Source organism: Lagopus muta, chromosome 3 (assembly GCF_023343835.1).
Source record: "Lagopus muta isolate bLagMut1 chromosome 3, bLagMut1 primary, whole genome shotgun sequence".
In the NCBI taxonomy this organism is placed as follows: Eukaryota; Metazoa; Chordata; class Aves; order Galliformes; family Phasianidae; genus Lagopus; species Lagopus muta.
In genome coordinates this window covers 23969906-23992100 of record NC_064435.1, presented here as the reverse complement: position 1 = coordinate 23992100, position 22195 = coordinate 23969906, and the positions used below count along the sequence as shown (strand labels likewise).

Here is a 22195-nt window from a genome sequence, read left to right as displayed (position 1 = left end):
CTAAGATTTTTTGAAAGGCTTCACACTGATGTAAATTTTTTAAGCAAAGAGACTTACAAATTGTCAGAGGTTCTTTTGTCACCCACAGGAGTTTGCCACAACTTCTCCAAGAAGAACCAACTCACTTTTTAACACATTACTTAGGCAGAAGATATTTGCATTGGAATTGGTTTCATAGTATTTCTCATAAAAAGCACGACATTTTGCAGAAGATATTAGAGAAGTTATCTCTATCTGGAGAGATGCTATACACCTTACTCTTACTTTTCATTATTAGGACTTGTTCTCACCCTTCAGAACCAAAATCCCTGCCCATTTCAGAACTGAACAAGCCATACCATCTGTGAAACACTGTGCACATTTACATATGAAGACAGATCTTCATCTGAACAAATTTAAAACCGCAAACTTTCAAAGGTGAAAGTTTTTTTTTGTTTGTTTTTTGGTCTTTTTTTTTTGTAAGAATGTGGCAGTACTGGTGCATCAAGGAATTCCCATGAAAAAGTTCAACAAGGAAAAAAAAAGAGCATCCATGTAGTTCACTTCTGTCTTGCCAGACAGTTCAAAATATAGTATTTCCAAGAGGAAAGAGTAATCCTTGCTAAAGGGAAAATTATACAATAAATTACACCATATGCAGCTTTTCAAAACTAACATTCTTCAAAATACCATAATCTGTTTAAACTTTCTGGGGGGAATTATGGTAGAACGCTGAGGTAAAAGGGTGGGAAGAAACCCAGGCAGGCACCTGGCCCACCCTTAACTCTGCCAATAGAGCGAAAACTTCATTGAATCACAAGCAACCACAGGAAGCAATTATTTGTTGTGTCTCAGTGAGGCAGCGGCAGCAGAAGTTTGGAGGTACTGCTAAATACAGGCAGCTTGATTCCTGCTAGGATCACCACATGCATACCTTCAGCATTCGTTTCCTTTGATGAAATAGGGAATAATTTAAAGAACAGGTATAAAGCATGAGGTCAAAGACCTTAAATTTAAAAATCAGCTAAGTCTGTCTAAGCACTTCACTCTTAATTTGCTATGAAGTTAAAAATCTTGTGTTTCATAGAGCACCATGTGGCAACACTAAGCTCATATTCCTACAGACCTCAGAAATTGTTTTGCTCTGCTGGATGGTAGAGAAGGGGAAGAACAGTTTCTTCTTCCCCCTTAAACCAGAAAATAATCCTCCATTCCCTATTTCATTGCTTTTGGGAAGTGACACAAACATATTTTTTCAGATGTTACTGATTTCCTGGATTTGCCAGAAGTCACCATTTGCTAGAAGTCTCAGTGCTTAATAATATACACTTCCTAATTCCTCATTTGAAGATTTTAAGCTTAGGCTCATCTTTAACGGAACTAAAATTCTTATTTCTTCCTTAAATTAGAAGAAATATTTAGTGAGAAATCATACTTTAGCATATTCACCTTGCACTTGATGTCACAACCACTCAGAGGGCAGAATATCTGATTCACAATCTTTGCAATATAGCAAAGTGGGATACGATCTTCAGTGAGAATAAAAAATAGGAACTTCTTGAGGCTATACGTACAGGAAAAAAAAATATTAGTTAAGTTTTTTTCCTTTCTATGTTCTTCTGGTACATATCTCACTACAGTGTAATACAATGTCTCATCACACATGACTTACCATATATTATTGAATGGCCCGGATTGAAAAGGACCACAATGGTCCTCGAGTTTCAACCTCCTGCTATGTGCAGGATCACCAACCACCAGACCAGGCTGCCCAGAGCCACATCCAGCCTGGCCTTGAATGCCTCCAGGGATGGGGCATCCACAGCCTCCTTGGGCAACCTGTTCCAGTGTGTCACCATCCTATGAGTGAAAAACTTCCTGCTAATATCTAACATAACCCCTCCCTGTCTCAGCTTAAGACCATTCCCTCCATATGTCCACCCTCATAAACAGCTGCTCCCCCTCCTGTTTATAAGCTCCCTTCAAATACTGGAAGGCCACAATGAGGTCTCCTGGAGCCTTCTCTTCTCCAAGCTAAACAAGCCTAGTTCCCTCAACCTTTCCTCATAGGAGAGGTGCTCCAGCCCTCTGATTATCTTAGAGGCCTTCCTCTGAACATATTTCAAGAGCTCCACGTCCTTCCTGTACTGCAGGCCCCAGACCTGGACGCAGTACTCCAGATGGGGCCTCCCAAGAGCCGAGTACAGGGGGACAGTCACCTCCCCCTCCCTGCTGGCCACCCCTTTTTTAATGCAGCCCATGGCTTCGTGCCATGATATTTACTAAAAGTGGTCACCATTCTTACAGTCTAATGATTGTCTCATTTCTTACCTTGAGCAAGCACACACAAGTTGAAAGCAGGCTACACACAGCAGGAGCAAATAAAATTTCAGCCCACGTAGATCTAATTGTAACACTTCAGCCAAACTGAATTATTAGCTCTATTACAAAACCCGGTATTCGAAAGGACTTAAGAGGTAATCTTTCCATCCACTGTTCAGAATGAATTTTTCTTCCCCTTTCTGAAAATATTGCAGCTCAATAAGCACTAAATAGACTGATCCATGAAGGAAGAAAAATTGCTTGATGTCCCTTTTGTTGTCTCACATGCTGTAATAGGCATTCAGGAAAGCAGCTTCAAAAAAAATAATCTGTTCTAGTCACCAGGTGAAAGAAATATTAAGTGTAGAGTTCTAATTTGGTGGCTTTAGCATCATCATTTTCTACTACTTTTCAATAACTTACTAAAGACAGAATAATCTGCTCACCTTCTTCATAAAGACCAGAAGGTGAAGCTGACTTGCATCTCCTTAGCTTATTGCAATACATCATTTTTGTATTTTTCTTTAAAATTTCAGAGGTGTAAAGCAGCAGCAAAGCAGAAACCACAGTATTTAGTACTAACACAGGAAATGTAAAGTTTTTCAGCCCTTTAGCACTTTCTAATGAGCTTAATAGTCAGCCTTATTGAACAGACCTGCAGAGAGGCAGCATTTTCAAAAACAAGCCCTACTCTACAGGTTTTTAAGGATTAGGCCACAACTGGGTGAAGAGTTTAATATGGCTTAAATAACATCGGTTCAGTAGTTTCCAAAGTAGTTTGAAACAACAGCCCAAGCACACTCTCAGCAGATTACATCTAAATTACTCAAGTGTTGGCTCTCATGAAACTGACCTGGAGAGTCTATTAAAGGCAATGATTTTCAAGATAAATACCATATAGGATGTAATTGCTTGAAGAGGCTTATATTCTATTTGGGGGGAAAAAAAAAAAAAGTGAACATAAAACCATTGATAACCATAAGAAAATCTGAATCTTGAAGAAAAAAAACTGAACTAGGACTGTATCAGGAGCAGGATAAAGCCTTCACGTAAGGAAACTTTGACAGACATCAGAAAAAGTGGTAAACTTTTGTTGCCACATTTTAAGGCAGAGAGAGAACAAGCATGGAGAAGAACGAGCTGGGAAGAAAAGGCAGCAAAAAGAAAAGATCATCATGCAGTAGAATACATCAGTTGGAATATCAATGAATTATGAGAATATGGGAAGTTCCCTGGTGCAAACATTTGTGCACAGCTGCCTGGGTCCTATCCACAACTTTCCCTGTAAAAACACAACTGGGAACAGACTGGGAACACTGGGAACAAATGGAGACACAAACTCTTTAAGTGTGTTTGCGTCAAAGAGAAAATAAATTTTGCTCATTGTTCAGAAGAAAGTCAAAGTAGAGGATGGCACCAATGGAGATGAACACGCAAAGGAATTGTAGTCATTTAGATAGCTGAAGTCACATGGTTACATGAAATTGTACACACCATAAATATATTTGTGTAATATAACATTAAACAGAGAGGCATATGCTGCCTGAAGTAGAGCTTGGTAGACTGCATACAACCAACAAAAAGTGCTGGAGCATGCATTAAGACAACATCAGGCTGGCTTTCATGAAGACAAACAGATTCAACACCAATCAGCATAAGAAACTGCAAGTTGTTTCTCTGTCTGGAACGACTGCTCAGTTCAACCTCCACTATACAACTGCACCACTGTGCCTACCACACACTGCACATTGTCACAACCAGACTCAAGAAGTTTAAGGAAAGCTGGATCAATGTTGAGAAGGAGTCTGGCTTGGTTGTTTCTACTTTAAAAGTCCAAAATATTTTCATTACTCGCACTAAGCTTGACTGTCATCTCTGGCTGTTTCCATGCTGATTTTAATTTTGCTTTTTAATAAGGTGAGTTAATGCAATTAATAGTTAGTGCAATTAATATTGTACATCACAAACACCTTTCCAGCTCTTGGCTCTTTTCAGTACTGACAGCGTTCAGGTCAGGATGCTCAAAACCAGACAAGTTCGCTCAGAAAGCAGCTGCTCTGAACTTTTTCTTTCTTTCTCCTCTTGTCAGCCTCCTCAAGATACAGCACAGATTCTATAGACTCCTTCTATGGTCAGGATACAGAATTGAACAGAGCCTATACAATATACACGACTTGTGTGCAATAAATGACAGAATGCAAGTGCTTTGGATTCTTCACTCTGCTTATATGGCTATGTTTTAGTACTGTACCCACATTTAGATCATAATTTCCATGGGTATATATAAACATACATGAAGATAAACAGACTCTCTTCTCATGTAGAACTGGAAGAATGTATTCAGAAGCTTTGCTTTGTAAATCATTTCAGATGTATTTTACTGAAGCCATAAAGGATATTAGCAAGTGCACTGGGACCTTTTGTTTTAAATTATTATGATGTGTTACTTTAACAGAAGTTACAAATATTATTTAACCCCACTGGTGTACTTAAGTTGAAAATACTTTGAAGCTTTTTTTAAAATAGGCTTTGTCTCTGTAATAATAATTTTTTCCAGAATACCTTCTCCCTACTTTGCCTGTTAGTCTGCTGCTCTGTATAATCTGAAAGATACTGAAATAACTCAGACTTTCAAATTATCCTATTTTTCAGAATAAGGTTAATACTGAACTAAGAATGCTCTCTTAACATTTTTACTCCAAATTACAGAAAGATACCTTTTAGTTTGTGAATGTATATGTCAAAAAATTCCAAAGAAAGCAACATCCACTCTTGCTTTGACCATTTTCTGAATGCAGAATGAAAAAACTCAAATTATCAGCTGCTGAAATTCTTTGTGCGTCCACTAAAATCACACTTGAATTTAATCACACTTAAGTCTAATGTTAAAAAAAAAGACAAAACAACAAATTATAGGAAGCTTTTCATGAGGCACTCATACAATAAAAAGGAAACAATACCTTCCACACTCCATCTAATGAAAAGAAGTAACAAAATCACAGGGATGCCAAGCACAGGCTTGCCAAGCACTTCCACACCACATACATAGGAGGGCCTCTGCGACAGCCTACAGGACAGCCATCTAAGAGACCTTGCTGAAGCCCTGCACAGTAAGGTAGCCACGCACTCAGAAACATTACAGTGAGCTTGAATCCGCTTTCAAGCACCATTGCCGTTAGCAGCAATAAGCCTGCATCTTCAAAGTTTTTTTCAGGATGTGAGTTTTTGAGAAATTAGAACTAGATACAGGGATTTAGTTTGCTTTCTCATCTCCACCCTGATGTGTATCAGCTCCTTTTGTCACTGCTCTCTACCAGAACCACCTCTGGCTTTACAAGCACACTCAAAGGTAACACTGGTGGAAGTCCCCATCAGTGCTCACCCGCTGGCAGTGGCCTCCAGCCACTGCTTCTGAATGTTGGCATCTACCCAGCTGTTTATCCATTTTATTATTACTCGTTTTTAAATTAATTTTAGTCCTAATAACAGTCAATCAATGACCTAATCAAATTTCACTGGTAACTATACAAATAGTGTACTTTCAATTTGACAGCCAAGACACAAAACCAAAACAAATAATCCACTGCTCCAGGTTAACTGTTTCCTTTTGGCAAGGACATCAGTAATACAAAACTGGTCTTGCAATAAAGTGATGTAATCTTAATTGCAGGCATCTTAATCAGCTCCACACACAATGAGTTCAACACTAGAACTGCCTACTGGACAATTCCTATGGCATACTCACTACATGACAGACGGATTTATAAGCTTTTAGGCATGATCACTTCCAAGCAGACAAAACCAAGAGAAGATGGCAATAGGTAAAGTGAAGCAGTGAAACGTCCTCCATGCTGATTCGGTAGAGTAAAAGGTGGGAACCACAGGTTGTCAAAAACAAAGTCAAAAACACATTCAACTGAAACTCCAGCAGAGTCTCATCAGCAAACTGAGTGCATCCCAGAGGCTTTACAGTGCTGCTGCCAACCATCTCTAAGACGTGGAAGAAAGGTGGGATGCACTCTGTCCCAGGAGCTCCGTTCACAGTCCATGCATCAGCTCCATCTACTGAAAAGTAGATTTGGGTTAAGAAGAAAGGAAGCAGACTCTTGTGACTAAGATACAGGGATCGTGGGCTCTTCCCCACAGACTGCAGCTGGAGTTGGGAAGAAGGCGACCAGCTGGCAGCATCTTAAACCTAGTACCAAAGGCTTCCAGAGCACATCTGTCAGAGCCAATAAAGAATAAATTTGAGCATATGAGTTCGCAGAATTGAGGACTTCGTATGTACAGATTACAATGAAAACACAATACATGAAAGCACAAAAAGCTACAAAGGCTGACTGATAATGTAAATGAGAAAGAGAATTACCATGGGTAAACTTAACCTTTTCTTCATTTACATCACACAGCACAGGCAGAAAGAAAACAAACTTTAAGATCTACTACACTTCCAACCCAATTTGTTTCCCCCTCTACAGAACAGAGTTCACAACATCAAAGGCACTTCGTTTCTTTTTTTTATTATTTTCAGTGGGAAAAACATGAGGAACAATGTGTCTTTCTGGCTAAAGGCAACCAACTACAGGCAATACAACGTAGTCTTTTACTTCATTGTCTTACTTAAGAATAGAAGCAACAGCATTAGCAGCTGGCAACAAACTGGCCCCGTGTACAGGATGATGTGCTTCAACTTGCCCTCTGGAATTTAACTTCCCAGTACTACTCTCTGCAATGACCTAGTGCTAACCTTTGCTCTTCTACTCACTCATATTGCCATTTCTGGTATAAGCACCTTCTCCACTTTAAGCTTCTGCTGTCAGAAGTTTTTTCCCCATGTATTCATTTCACCAGCTCAACGGCTATTTCTGGATTTCTATTGTAGCCTTCCTTTCCTGTTATCCGTTTTCCCTCTTGACTAGGAGTCAAGCTATTGGGCTTGCATCCACTAATTCAACACAGCATATCTTGGTTTTAATGGTAAACAACTGGGGCCCCAGTAGAAGAAAGATACGGAGCTCTTGGAGTGGGACCAGAGGAGGGCCACTAAGATAACCAGAGGGCTGGAGCACCTCTCCTATGAAGAAAGGTTGAGGGAGTTGGGCTTGATTATGTTGGAGAAGGCTCTTGTAGAGACCTCACTGCAGCATTCCAGTACTTAAAGTGAGCTTATGAATAGGAGAACTGACTTTTTACATGCTCTAAATAATGATAGGACAGCAATAAATGGCTTCAAACTAAAAGAGAGGAAATTTATTTACTGGAGAGGAGAGGCACTAGCACTGCCTAGAGAAGCTGTGGATGCACCATTCCTGGAGTTCAAGGTCAGGTTGGATGGGGAAGCTTGATCTGGTGGGTGGCAGCCCTGCCCACAACAGGGCACTAGAGCTAGGTGGTCTTTAAGGTCCCTTCCAACCCAAGCCATTCTATGATTCAATGATTATGAAGAAAGGCTGAGTGAACTGGGTCTGTTCAGCCTTGAGAAAAGAAGACTGAGAGGGGACCTGATCCAGGTCTATAAATATCTAAGGTGTGGGGGGCAGAATGGCGAGGCCAGACTGTTTTCAGTGGTGAGTGGAGACAGGACAAGGGGAAACGGCTGGAAACTGCAGCATAGGAAGTTCCACACAAACATGCACAAGAACTTCTTTACAGTGAGGTGACGGAGCACTGGAACAGGCTGCCCAGGGAGGTGGTGGAGTCTCCTTCTCTGGAGATGTTCAAGACCTGCCTGGATGCCTACCTGTGCGACCTGCTGTAGGGAACCTGCTTTGGCAGGGGGTTGGACTCGATGATCTCTGGAGGTCCCTTCCAACCCCTACAATTCTGTGATTCTATGAAGGATATGTGAAGAACAATCACAACACATGAATGAACAATAATAATACTAATCCTACCTGCTTCTTCTGTGCCAAAAAATACTCCAAGACCTAAACTGATTATTAATGAGCCACAACATAAATTGTGTTTCTTTATCTCTTCTACCAACAACATCACGATGTTTATGTTATGCATAATATTGCAATGATATATGAGTTCATCAGCTTGCTAACTAAAAACAGTTTCACTGTGCCCATGATTGATAAACTACGGAAGTATTAAAACATTAAAAATGTTAATCTTTGTAATAATCCGCTGAAAAGTTCTTATATTAATTTAAGCCATCGATCATTTTAATATTTAATCATCGCAGACTTCATTTGAGATGAGAATAGCCATTGCACTGAAAAGCACTTCATTCTTTATTTTAAAATATGATCAGCTTGTATGCATTCTGTAACTTTCTTTAATGTTTCTTTTGCAATGAAAAATAAACCCGCAAGAAGCAAGTGAAAAAAAAAATTACAGTAGAGTTTGTGGCAAAGAATATACACTTTTGCAGTCCTGCTTCCCAGATGTAAATATATTAAAATATTGGTATTGGAAGAAAGTCAGAAAATTGAGGGAGACAATTGTGTCACGTTCATTATGTACCTCCAAACACAATAACATAACAATTTACTTTGGTAGAATCAGTACTTAGCAGATGATCTTAACCAAGATGACGGTAACCTGTTTTTTTATTTTTAAATAAACTTTTAATCTCATTGTGTAAAATTAGCCTGCTTCGGGAATATATAAAGACCTTCCAAAGTATTCCAGCCTTTCCTGTAATTCAGTTTGTTTTGTCCAATTAAAAGGTTCAGATTAATATGAAAATATCCGGAAGTAAAACAAAACCAAGAACTTCATGGTTATGAGAAAAATCTCAACGAAACTATAATTAATTGGAATTCTAACTAATCTCAGCTAGTTTCTTCTGAAAGATTTTTAAGATGTCCTAAGAAAAATTCATGGTACCAAACTTCACAAGAAAACCCAATCAAAAAGTCTTCACTGCACCAAGAATAAAGCAAACATCAAAAGAAAACACACCAGTTATCTTGTTTGCTGGAGGTACTGCCATTTCGCGCACCAAACTTCAGCCCTCCTTCAACACTCAGCTGCAAATTTGGCTCAAATATCCAAACAAAGCAAATCCCAGATATACACTGGGTAGTTTAACAGGTTGATACATTAGCTTAATTGACCAGGTCTTCATTTCCTATTTGTGACCAATATTGGGTTAGAGGATTTTCTCATACCTGGCATAAAACTTGGCACACAAATTAGTTCCGTTATCTCAAAAAGCTGCACAGTGTAACAGCAAGAGCTGTGAAGAAGTCATAAGCTGGCAGAAGCGCATGTGGACTCTTTCAGCATGCAGTTCAAGTTAATAAAAATTTAAAAGGAAAACAGTCTTTATGTATGATTTTACAAAGAAATAAGATATATGCCTCCGTATTTCATTTCACTGAAGTCTGTTTTTATGGAAAGAGGTTTGGAAAAAGCTTGTTCATTAAATTTGATGCAGTAATTGAATTCAGCAACTCAACTGTTTGCATCTGAAGCTTAAGAGTAATCCTGTTTTATGGAACTTAACAGACAAATATATACAGACATGTATGTGCCAGCACATATATAGATACAAGACTCAACTCAGAAAGTTTTGCCAGTGAGCAGAAATCTCCATTTCAGGGATTTGTTATAATCTTCCCAATCCTAGATATTTTAAGCCCCAAGTCTGCAGAAAAACAAGGCCTATTGTTTTTTTGTTTTGTTTTCTACTATATTGCTTCTACTGATACTAAATACTGTTTCAGACAAAGAAACTGATTGCAGAATCTTGTTGTAAACTCCACTTGATTAAATAAAGCAACAGAACCAGTGATTTTGGAAGGGACCTCTTTAGGTTACCCAGTCAATGCTCATGCTCAAGCAGATCAAGATAGAAGATTACTCTATTTTATAATATATTATTATTAGTATATTATTTATAGTAATTTATATTATAAAATACTAAGAGGATTTACATATTGAAACAAGTAATAAAATGAGCAAGTGATGTGGTAACTCTGTGTACTGGTGTGATTAATTTCTTTAAAAGCCAACCCTTCTTTATTTTCTGTTTGCACTTAGTTCACTGGCCTACATACGCTTATATCTTCATGCCTTCGATAAAGACAACAACAACAAAGCAAGTCCTAGAAGGATAAATATGTACTGTTTCAAGATCAAAGACAACCATGCCGACAAAAGCATCACAAAAGAAAAATTTGGCAGAACAGACAAGTTACGCTCTCAACAACCAAGCTTGTTCCTAGCCCATTTTGCACCAAGAAGTGATTCAGCCCAGTAAAACACACCAAACAGTGCTAGTTAAGAAATAATTCAAATTTCACCATAATTGCAGGTGCTCCGCAACTGGTAAACATCAATTTCCGCTGTTTTCTACCACAGACTACCCAGACTGGTAGCAAATGCTGAAAAAATTGTTTTTTACCAGCAGGTACCCTTGCATTCTGATCAATATGAGACAGCTCTCAACTTCAGGAAAGAGCCTGATCCTTAACAGCACAGAACTTGAGGCCCAAATGAAATGTCATTAAATTAACGCATGCGCAATACCACCAGCCCAGTTATGCCATGAGCTCTTTTAAAGGGGTTTTCTGGTACAACACACGGTCCTCATCGCTTAGGCTGATGAAGCACAAAGCAGTTTCAGAGCCACACAGTTGCATTTACAGAAAACCCTGTCAGCACTTCACATTCAAAAACACTGAGGTTCCCACATTCCCATACAGGATTTTCTGAGCTTAAGGATGACCAATTCGCTCTGCAGAAAACACAAAGGAGTCCAACGTCCCCAGAACACTTCACGCCCAAAAGGTAAACTCCGTGAGCTCTACAAGGCAGGGCTCGCCCAGCCTCAGCGCCAGGGCAGCCTGCTGGTCACAACGGCCCCTCCACAGCCCACACATGCGGTGGGTCTGGCACGGCTACAAACGGCTCTCCAGGGAAAGCCGTGGGGCTGCACGAGACCAATTGCAGACCTGCTACCAGCTCCCTAACCTCATCCGGACCCGTCCTCATCCACCGCCCGCACTAAAGAGATCCCTGGCAAGGGATTTATCAAGAGCAGCGAGGGAGGTCCGCGTAGAGCTCATGGCGGGATGAAGGGTCACGGCCAGACCCCACATCGCCTGAACCCCCCCCAGGAGCCGCCCGCTCTGCCCTCCAGACCCCGCGCTCCCGCCCACACCCAAGATGGCCACGCTCGCTGCGGCCGCTGCCCCCTCCCGCCCCCTCAGCACACGTTCCGAAGGCGGCGCTCTGGCACCGCCCCGATTGGCAGCACGTTCCAGCCAATGGCGGTGGCGAGCGCTTCCTGCCGGCCAATGGCGGCGGAACCCCGCGGGGGCAGCGGGCCGGCCGAGTGCGCCGCCGGCGGGGCGCGTCTGTCTGCAGGCCAATGGCGGCGCCGGAGGAGCGGCGGGGCAGCGCGCCCACGGCGCCCGGCGGCTGGAGGGGGGAGCGGTTGCCGTGGCGACCGCAGACCTGGCGGCGAAGGCCCATTCCGCCACCCGCCGCCCCTCGCCCAGCCCGGGACGCGGCGCGGTACCTGGGGCTGAGCGGCAGAGCTCCGCCTCCTCCGTCCTCCAGCGGCGGGGCGGTGTCCTGTGCCGGCGGGGCTACCGCCTCCGCCCCGCCTCCCGTTGTCGCCCGCCCCGTCGGCAAGGGGCGAAGGGCTAGGGGTAGGGCACGCCCCGCCGCAGCTGTGACTGCAGATGGGATGGAGGTGCCCCGCTAGCCTGCACTCTGCCCGTGGAACCCCTCGGCGTCGGCAGAGCAGTGCTGCGGGTTGGGGGTGCTGCAGATGTGGCCGGCCAGAATGCCTGGGGCCCTGCTTCCTAGAGCCGTAGGTTGGAAAACAGCTGTTAGGTCATCTAGTCCAACCATCAGGTCATCAGCACCGAGCACGCCAACCACATCCATCAGTGCCACTCAGTTCTGACTGCTCTTTGCCTACCTGTGTGAGAAAAGTTATGCTGAGCAGGTAAAATTCAAAGCAATTGGATGCTCACTTCATAATAGAAGCCCACCTGAGTCAGGATTTACGTTTAAGGACCTAAAACCACACTTACGGTGAATTACTAACCCTATCAGATCATCTTCCACCACCAGGTTCTCTGCAACATATTTCATTACTTTGGCGCAGGCAATCAGTCTTCAGCTCTTCGGACTCTCCCTGATTAGTATGGCAGGGACGTGCCTTGCCTCCTGCAAAATGGCAGCTGATAATCAAGTGTAACACTCCTCTGGAGTAAAGATACACAACAAGAAATATTTGCGTTTGTTTACCTCTGCAACTCGGGAAGTGAAAGCCCTACCCAGCTGAACTTTCCCATTTAGAAGGATGACATGAATACAGAGTGGAGAATGAGCCTAGAGAAAAGTTGATTCATCAGAGTTTCTGCCTGGCTTGTGTGCCAAACCGCAGGGTTTTCTCCAGTTGTTTCTGTATCAGGCTTAGTGAAGGGCTGAAACAAAACGGATTTCTTAGAAATACAGCCAATCCCAAATTCAGCTGAGGAGATGCATGCTGTTTTTTCTACCTTTTCTGCAGAAAGTACTCACACTGAACAGCATGTGACTCCTTGGAATCAAGCAGCTCATCAAACACATTTGCTTCTCAAGGTAATTGCCCCATACTATAACTGAAATGTATATCAATCAGGGAGGTACCGTTCATAAATCTTGGCACACCCATCACTTTGTTGCATATGAATTTTAAAATCTAAATGTTTTTTTTAAAAGTAACATGTTTTTTTTCTTACAAAATTTCAAAGAAAATGCATGGGTTGCTGTTTTCACTGACTGTCTTCTCTTGTTTCTCTCACCTTTCATTTCTTCACAAAAATCTTCAGGTTACTCTGACAATGGAGTCTGTTTTTATTCTTCTGTGTAGTGATTTTCAGCTTTAAGATTTGTGAAAAAATTTTCAATAGAAGTTGAGCTAAGTCAGTCAAAATTAAGTGAAAATAAGCTTCCTTTTTTTTTTAAGAAAAATATTTTGTGTAGGGTTGTTTTTTTTTTTTTTTTTTTCAGCAGTTCATGAACCTTCTGAGCTCAGTAGATCAAAGGCTGAAAAATGATGCTCAACGTCTTTGTTCCAAGTTGACAATATTAACTAAATAAAATTACCTCCTGAAAATGCAATAACTTGTCTGCTGTCTAACCTGGTATCTCCTTGTGTATGTCTAACCATCAGGTCAAGCTCAAAGATGTAAGAGAACGTTAATTATTCTTTCTGATATGTTCATTTTGCTCTCAATTATCAATTAAAGGTATGTCTCATCTCTCACTCAGGATTCAGTCCAAATGTTGCCAATAAGCAATTTAATTGATGCTAACATTCAGGCTCTATTAAGGTAACATCTTTCTCCAGAACTCAAAAGGTACAGTATTGCCCATCCAACCTAAAACTGTCTTTATGCTCCTGTCACTTCATAACAATGTCATTTTTGGCGGCTTTGACAGATACAGTCTTGCTCTGCTCATATCCAAGCAGAACTGCTGCTGAAAGAAATAATCCCCTTATCTCATTCCTTTGTCTGTCACTCCCCCCCTTTGCATCTCTCCAACATTTCACATCTGTATACTGACTCTGTAAGCACCTTGCCTTCATTTTGAAGGCCTTTGTTCCCATCTTATCTTGTTCCTCACTTAGCTTTAATATGGTACTTCTCACTACTGCCTTACCCAGTGTACTTCATTTCACTGCATTCATTTTTTTTTTAAAACAAATTCTGTTGTCCTGTCCCCTATGTTAAAAATCCATCCAAAAACACAAGTATGGCAGGATATGTACTGCAACCTGATGCTGCTGGTGTGCTGAACCTATTTCTGTCATGCTAATTGGTACTGCCTGGTTAGTTATCCAGTTTTTACCATTTCTGTCTGCCAGTTCATGTCTTCCCTTACATTTCAATTGCAATCTCTTCAGCACGGGTACTTTCCACTTGCTCTTCAGTTGGTTAGTATTTAGCACCATGGTCACTAAAATCTCATGTTCCTAAAACCTCCACAGCACAGCCCATGGCAGAGCAAAAACAGTTCCTTACCCTCCACTGTACTCCAGGTGAAGGGACTGCAGAGCCCATCCTCTCTCATTCTAGCCTTCCAGCTGGAAATCTCAGTGTGTCAGTCATGATAGATGGTGCATTTTGTGACACAGACAGCCTGCCATTAGGACAAACTCTTCACTGAAGAGCCACCTGATGGTAAAGAGTTTCAGTCACAGACTGACCTGGGCTGGAGGCTCCATATTCCATTACCAGTCCTCTGAGCCACCAAGTCTACTCCATCCCTTCCCTGCTTAATCTGTACTGATATATTTGGTTGCATTTTCCTGACTGCTCGCATCCATACAGATGTCTGCCGTCATTTTGTTGATATAGTCAATCAATACTACATTAAATGTTACCTTCAGTTTACCCTTAATTGACTAAAGTAGATGTGGTATTTTCATTATTTATACGGCTATGCCATTAAATTATGCATTCCAGATTAAAAGAATAAAAGACTTGTTTACATTATTATTATTGCTCTGGCATCAAATTTTGGATTTCTGTGTAAAGAAATTAATCTCCTATCGGAGGGGGAAATGGGGACTGACAAGCACTAGCTCCTGTTGCCTCTGGGACGTAATTATGCTTGCAAATACAAAAACAGAAAAATCATAAGCTTAACACAGTGGAGACTCTTGAAAGTTTCATCTCAGCATGAAGCTATGTTTTAATTATTATTTTTGTCTGCATTGTTCAGATCGACAGTGCACCAACTAGTAAGTAAGTGCTTATCCTAGTTAATTCTTCATGAGGCTTATGTCATTGGAAGATGTATTTAATTTACTTTCTTTTTCTTTTCTTAAGCCAGCACTGACTAAACGGTTATCTATAAACATTCAACATAGATTTTACTACTTTAGGGCCAGATCCAAAGCCTGTTGAGTCATTTAGAAACTTCAAAGATCTTTGGAACAGGCCCTATTGCAAGGCAGAATAAAGCTGTGATTTGTTTGGGAACCTTGTAGAATGAAAACAACCTTTTAAAATGTATATATATATTCTGCAGTATTAAGAGATTTTCTATATAGTAGAGATTCTCTATTCTTATCTATATTGTTTGGACTCTCTAACTTCTACTCCTCCCCTCCCAATACAATAACTTTATGTGCATAGATTAAAGTTTAAGCTAGACAAAGTGAGAATAGAAATCATACACTTCTAAGTGCAATATTGAATTCTCATTTTCTTTACCGAATAAATCTCATTTTGTTTTGCTTTGTTTTATTTTCCTGAGAAGAGATGGGGATGTCTCTTGGCTCTGGAGAAACTAAAGAACAGACATGGGGAGCGATAATCTTCTCCTTCAGCTTTACACTTTATACCCCTATTTAGCACATAAATTGTTCAGTAGTTCAGTATTTTATTTATTGCTGTTCATTGTTTGGTCTCCCTTTTTATTTACTGCTTTGTAGACAAACCCATCTCCAAATCATTTAAATGCCTTATAGCCATTCATATTACTCATATTTGAGTGATTTAGAAACATACATTAATTAGTCTTCATTGCAGGCCTATTAGTTTGTGAACTAGCAGCATCACAGTTTTACAGATGGAGAATTGAGGCATAAAGACCATCTGGAAAGAGCTGGGAAACTACAGACAAGCACATCTGAATTTTCTAGCATTGTCTACCACAGAAATGGCTGAAGATACAATAGCAAATGGAAGTGGATGGATGTCCCATGTAGAGGAAGATATTCCATAAATTTTGTAGATGAGGATCATGCCTCCTGCATCTGTTAGTTCTTTGGAAGATTCAACTGAAAATGTGTATAAAGGTAGTTGATCAAAACATTACAACTAGAAAACCAGAACAACCAAGTTACTGTGGGATAAATGGGCTGTTATTCCTCTAGAAGAAAAATAGAAACAATAGCTCTGTTTCATACCAGAAAGAGAGTGATATTTGCAACGACTTGCATGAGATCCATGCTGTTCCATACAGTCCTAAGTGACTCAGTAGTAAAGCAAGTTATTTTTCTGATGATACAAAGTCATTCGAAGTCATCAGAAGTAAAACTGTCTTCAAAGGTTATCAAATCCCATGATATTTGGGGATTGCATTTTAAAATGGCTGGTGAAATCCAACAATAAGATGCAATTATACCATGGAAAAAGTACCTACTGATAGATGATAACACAATGCTAGTATTTGTATGTTAGCGTACTTAGGACTGGTCTTTGACACCAAGGTCACACATGCCCATTGTCATATTCCCTTCAACCTTCTCAAACAGTGTGTCTGCATTCATCTTAGAAGTCATTCCTGGCAGAGGATGACTTGTGCTTTGTGAATCTTGAACCACATTTGGGAATAGCTTGGTAGAGAGCTAGCTAGCATAGACAGTATTGCACTGGGAACAGCTGTAACTATTTAGTAGCACAAGTGAAATGCAAGTGCCCAAGATCAGTCTCTCTGGCAAAATTCAATGTCCTCTCCTAGGCATGATCTTAGTGAGCTATTACCAGTCAAGGGAGAAATCCTAGAGTGACTGCAGATCTCTGAAAATATCAGCTTGGTGCTTGGCAGAGGTAAAAACATCAAAACAGCCTAGTCAAAATTGCTTAGGGAACAGAGAGAAAGACAAAAGTCATCATTAAACAGACATTTTGTATGTAAAAACAGAGTTTTTGTGTCTTAAGCAATGTGTCTCATCTCCCTGTCTCAGGGAGGATGTGTAAAACCAGGAAACACTAAGGAGGTGGGTAACAGGGACGATAAGATTTGGCTATTTTACAAGAGAAGGCTGTATAGGTTAAATAAAACTCTGCATCCTGGAAAGGAGAAAAGATGAGATAGCACACAGAGTCATTACTTGCAGAGAGAGTGTAAATAAGAAGCAACTATTTGCTGTTTCCCAAAAATCAAAATTAAGAGGGCACTGAATACAATAATCAGGCAGCATGATTGAAACAAACAGGAGGACTTTCCTTTCAGAGCAGCATGCTGTTAAACAGTGGGATTCATTTGCGAAGATTATTTTGGTTTTACACTCATAAAGCAGTCATGAAAGAAGTATCTATCAAAGGCTGTTAAGAAATGGATATAGCTACACATGCAGACTGATGAAAGCTGAGGGGATTTTGCTGGGGAAAAAACTGGTTCTATATTTGCCCCATTCTTACACTATATTCCCAAGAATTTAGCAACAATTCCCAAAGAATGTTTAAATAAGTGAATCCTTTGTCTAACTTGTCCTTTGTCCTGTTCACAATTCAACAGATTTTGCATATATCTGCATGCCTCTTAGGACCTAGATCAGACATCTTGGTTACTGCTTGCACACACAAAACCTCCACTCAGCTTCAGCGGAGCCACGGAGCAGACCAAAAGTTACTGACTGGAAGCACCATTTTTTGAAGGAATACCTGAACTGACCCTCAGGATAGGCATGTAACAGGGTCCTGAGCAGCCTCCATGCAGAGCCCATCCCTCACATCTGGCCAGAGATGTATGGAGTACCTTCATGTTCAACCCTGTCTTCTGCATGTCTGTAGACCCATGCTGTAGACTTGTCTCCAGCTAATACTAATTTCACATTTGAATGTGTTCAATTTTGTCCTTCAGCCATTGGCTCTCACTATGTCCTTATCTACCAGTAAAGCAGTCAGTACCTTCTCACTATGAAGGTGCTTGTATGCTGCTATCAGAGCACAGTCTAACCCTCTTTAATAAACAGTACTTGCTGAGATTTTGGAGGTTTACTGAGATCCCTTTCTGCTATGTTTCTTTCAACAATCTAGAAAGTAATTTTTATATTTTGCAAAGTCCTTTCTAAAATGCATATGAAAGCACTGAATTAATTATTCCAAACAGTGATCAACAAATTCAGAGATCAGCGATGTCATTAACTCTGACCATTACACTATGTTATGTGCAACAACTTGGTTATGTGCTTCATCAAGACTTTGTTTTTGCAAACTGCACTGAATCATTTGAAATTAGCGATCATGATAGTTTCAAATATTGTTTTTCAGGATAGGACCACCTTTGCAGGTTTCATTTATAATTATTTGTTTTACTTCAGTAAGAAAATTGTTTAACAGCCCCAGATTATGAATCTATCTTCAATAACTACTACTTGTTTGCTTCACCACCTATTTTCTTAACCTCTTTAATGCGTGCTCCAATGTGCTCTACCTCTTCTTCCCACAAATGCAAGAGGAATGCCAACGCTTCCTCATTAGCTGAGTGACAAATCTGGCTGCCTCCTGGCTGGAGGAGCATTCTTCCAGGTGTCCTTGGACTGTGGCTGCTGCAGGAAGGGCAGCAGCAGCTCCGAGCATCCTCTGGGGCTGCCTCCCTGGTGCCTTTTCCTTCCAGAAATGGCAGGTGGTTGACACAAGGCAGAAAGAACCTTCCTGGAAAGATCCTGGCTAGGAAAAGCAGATGGGATTTTTACCCAGCCTGAATACAACAATAATGTGGAGACTTTTTCTGTCAGCACTTCATACCACTTAAGTAAATACAGATATATTTCCTGGCTAGCCACAAATCCAAATACATAAGGTTATTAGGTCCTTAATTCCCCTTGACTGCGATAAGGCTTTGTGAGTTTCATTCTCCCCAGTAAAATCTGTATCTAAATGTCATCACAACCAGATTTTAGGTGCTCGCCCCTAAATCTTAAGCTCTTAATGACAGGCAGCATTCATGAAAAACATCCCCACTCTTCTTGTCTTGCAGGAAGGGAATAAGAGGGGAGCGGTAACAAGTTGGAGCTCCTCAAACCTCACAAATAATTGCCAAGAAGCGCTCCGTTTAACTGAGAAAATACTGAACCAAAATGTTGCATCTTGCTGCTCTAGTGTTTTATTCCAGCTACTGCATATTGTCTCCTTTGGATGCTGCTTTAATTGTGTGAATTCTATTTTTTTTAATGAAATTTATATCATAATAGAAGCTAAAATCACCTAAAAGAATATTCTCATGGTTAGTAGGTTCAACATGAGCCAAGTTGTCGTGTTCATGTTTAGAACATCCACTGCCTCACTATCTTTATTCAGAGAAAATGCCCAAACGAAGGGCACACAGATCTGACTGCAAATGTTTTGCCACATTCTGTAAACGTGTTATTACTACTACTGCCAATACTAATGATATGTTGAACTATGCACCATTTAAATACACAACTCTTTGCCTGAAAGTTTCTGAAAATGTTCCTCTTGTAAAAACTAATGAGCTGCACTGCAACAACAAAATAATGGGCACAGTTTGAGAAGGGGTTCATTAGCTTCCAAGGAGCTGTTGAAAATGCCATCATCAGTTTAGGATAATGTTTGTTTTAAAAAAATGCCCAATAACATTATGAGAAGCCATTTCTTCAATGTCATGTGTAAAACATGTCTGAGAAACTAGAAATAACTGCTCTTTTTTTTTTTTTTTTCTCCAAGCCCAACCTGTATTCATGCATAAACACCAAAACAGTTTGACAAAACATCAGGAGTTAGGATTAACCTTCTACTGGGAAATCTGTTGCAGGATAATTGAATTCTGTAGTGACAAAGAGGAATATGTGAATAATTAATTAGCAATAATTCAGCATGGAGAATTAATACCCTATATAACAAGGCAAAAGGTATTATAGCTGAAAAACATTATTCTTAGTTATGAATATTTCTGTACTTTTTTTTTCCCTCTGATATCTAGTTTATTCGTTCTTACTGATAATATTTATTCCTGAGTTGTCTGCAGAAATCCTCATTCTGCAAGCGTTTATGTACATGTTTGATTTTCTACAGCCCAGCTCTAAGTTAGGAAAAGTTCTGGCTTCTAGAGACTTCAGTTTTCAAGCACTTCATTTTCAAAATCAGCTTGAAATAAAATATTTTCACCTCCTTAACACACTACATTTTCATGTTAGCAGAACAAACGGCAAATTAAAGGAGGCAGAATAAGTCCGATGGCTGAAATGCTGCAGTTACTCTAACTTGTTTTGAGAAAAATCTAATCGAAGGCATTTCTTGAACAGAAATTTTCCATTTCTGTTGTGGGCAAATTGTCTTTACTGTGTGGAGAGGAGCACTACTGGGAACAGAGAATCTCGTTTTGAAATCTGCTTTCCTGTAATGAGTGTTTTACTTTTGCAGTTTCGTAGCCGTTAGTCTTTTTCCTGCACTAATCATGCAAGTGATGTCATAAAAAGAAACTTTTATAAGTTTTAATCACATATATTTCAAATCTCAAATAGGCTGTTCAGACAATACGCTGCTTAGAAGACCCTATTATACTATGCAGTAGTGTGTGATGAGGAGATGCTACATTTATTTTAGGAGAGAAAGAAATCTGTATTTCATTTGTTACACTGCTAACTTCACTTTAGGTAATTGCATTCAGCTTTATTATTGCCCAGAGCAATAACTGATTGTTAGTTATTGAAGTCTGAAATGATTTTCTCATTTCCCAGGGGAATCTGGAGATTTACATGGTGCACAGCAGTAACTAATAGATATAATCTGGTCATAATGTAGCCCTATAATGTGTTATTTACTTGTTGAGAACACGGATGTTGAACATTTTAACATTTCCTCAAGAAGTGTGGCAGATTTTACTCATGATATGTGAGCTTTAAGTGTGCACCACTCTTAGTTGCACACAGCTTTAAATGCCAGATATAAAAGATATATAAAACAACACCAGAGATCACGCTTGTACTTACCATCTGAACTCAACATTGGACACATTTGCTAAAATGTATAAAAATGAATCAAACACAATCTATGATAAGTAATAGTTCATCAGATATAGATAATCATTACTTTGGCCTGGAATCGTAGAATCATAGAATCATTTAGAGACCTTAAAGATCACCTAGTTCCAACCTCCCTGCCATAAGCAGGATTGCCACCCACTAGATTAGGCTGCCCAGGATCCATCCAACCTGGGAATTATTCTTATTCCATGAAGATAATTGCACCTGGACAGAGAAAGGCTTCTATGGATCAGAGTTTTCTTTTCTTGCTCACCTCTGAATTGTTTGCATCTATCACAATACCTGTGTATGTGCAACCCTGAGTGTTTTCAGTAGCTGTGTGCCTTGTTTTGTGAACATCCTGTGGTATTCTGTAGTCAAAGGACATTAAGGGTACATCATAATGAGCAAAATGTTCTCGATTGCACTCTGGAAGCAGCAGACATTTTCAAGATGAAATTAAGTTGCTTTAGTATTTTTCATGCTGTGGTGTATTAAAGGTTTCCCCCTAGCTCTGGCACACAAGACACAGATCCTGCAGGGCCTTTTGGCCTTCAGAAGCAGCCAGGTGGGATACCTTAGGGCATGGCAGGTGCCTCATGCCACCCCTTTTTCATCAGCTGACTTCCTCTCTGGATGTCTGCCACATCTACTGCTACATTTATCAGCACAGTGAACCCCAATTTCACTTCAACCTTCTGCTAATACAAGAAAATAAGCCCTAAATAACAAACACCTAAAATTCAGCTGTTTTCTGGTGCAGATATCTGCTTTTCAAGTTTAGAAATGGCATCTTAAAGAAAAAGAAGCTGTTCTGTAAAACTAGGGTTAATTCTGACTTATTTAGTTAATACACTTCATTTCAAGGTTATAGTAAACTGTTAATGTTTGATAAACAAACCACTAATAAGAAACAAAGTGATTTTGGCCTTATAATATATATTAGCAATGCAATATGTTATACATGATACCCAAATAGATAAAATACCAATCATATGGTACCAATTGCATTGTATGACAACTGTACATGTTTTATTAACGTAGGTTTTCCTTTCCATCAAATATGAATGTTTTATGAAGGTTTCAAAGTATTCCTCATGGAAACATTAACGAATCTGTTCTCTTCTCATCCCACAGGGGATTTGTGACTGTTATTTACATTAACCTAATGAGAATTACTGACATAAATACCAGGTGCACCAAGACACAACAAGG

General features: G+C 40.1%; 2 protein-coding genes across 2 annotated transcripts in view; both read right to left on the bottom strand.

Moving 5' to 3' along the window:
• TRIQK (triple QxxK/R motif containing) overlaps positions 1-10405 on the bottom strand; it is a 62737-nt gene extending 52332 nt beyond the window's left edge. The window contains exons 1-2 of the mRNA XM_048939581.1: positions 10382-10405; positions 9212-9329 (exon numbers count right to left, since the gene is read on the bottom strand). Of these exons, the coding sequence (XP_048795538.1) occupies positions 9212-9329; positions 10382-10405 (142 nt within the window). The remainder of the gene's footprint in view (positions 1-9211; positions 9330-10381) is intronic.
• Positions 1-22195, bottom strand: part of RBM12B (RNA binding motif protein 12B) — a 1112412-nt gene that overhangs the window by 806905 nt on the left and 283312 nt on the right. The gene's annotated exons all lie outside the window — the stretch shown is intronic.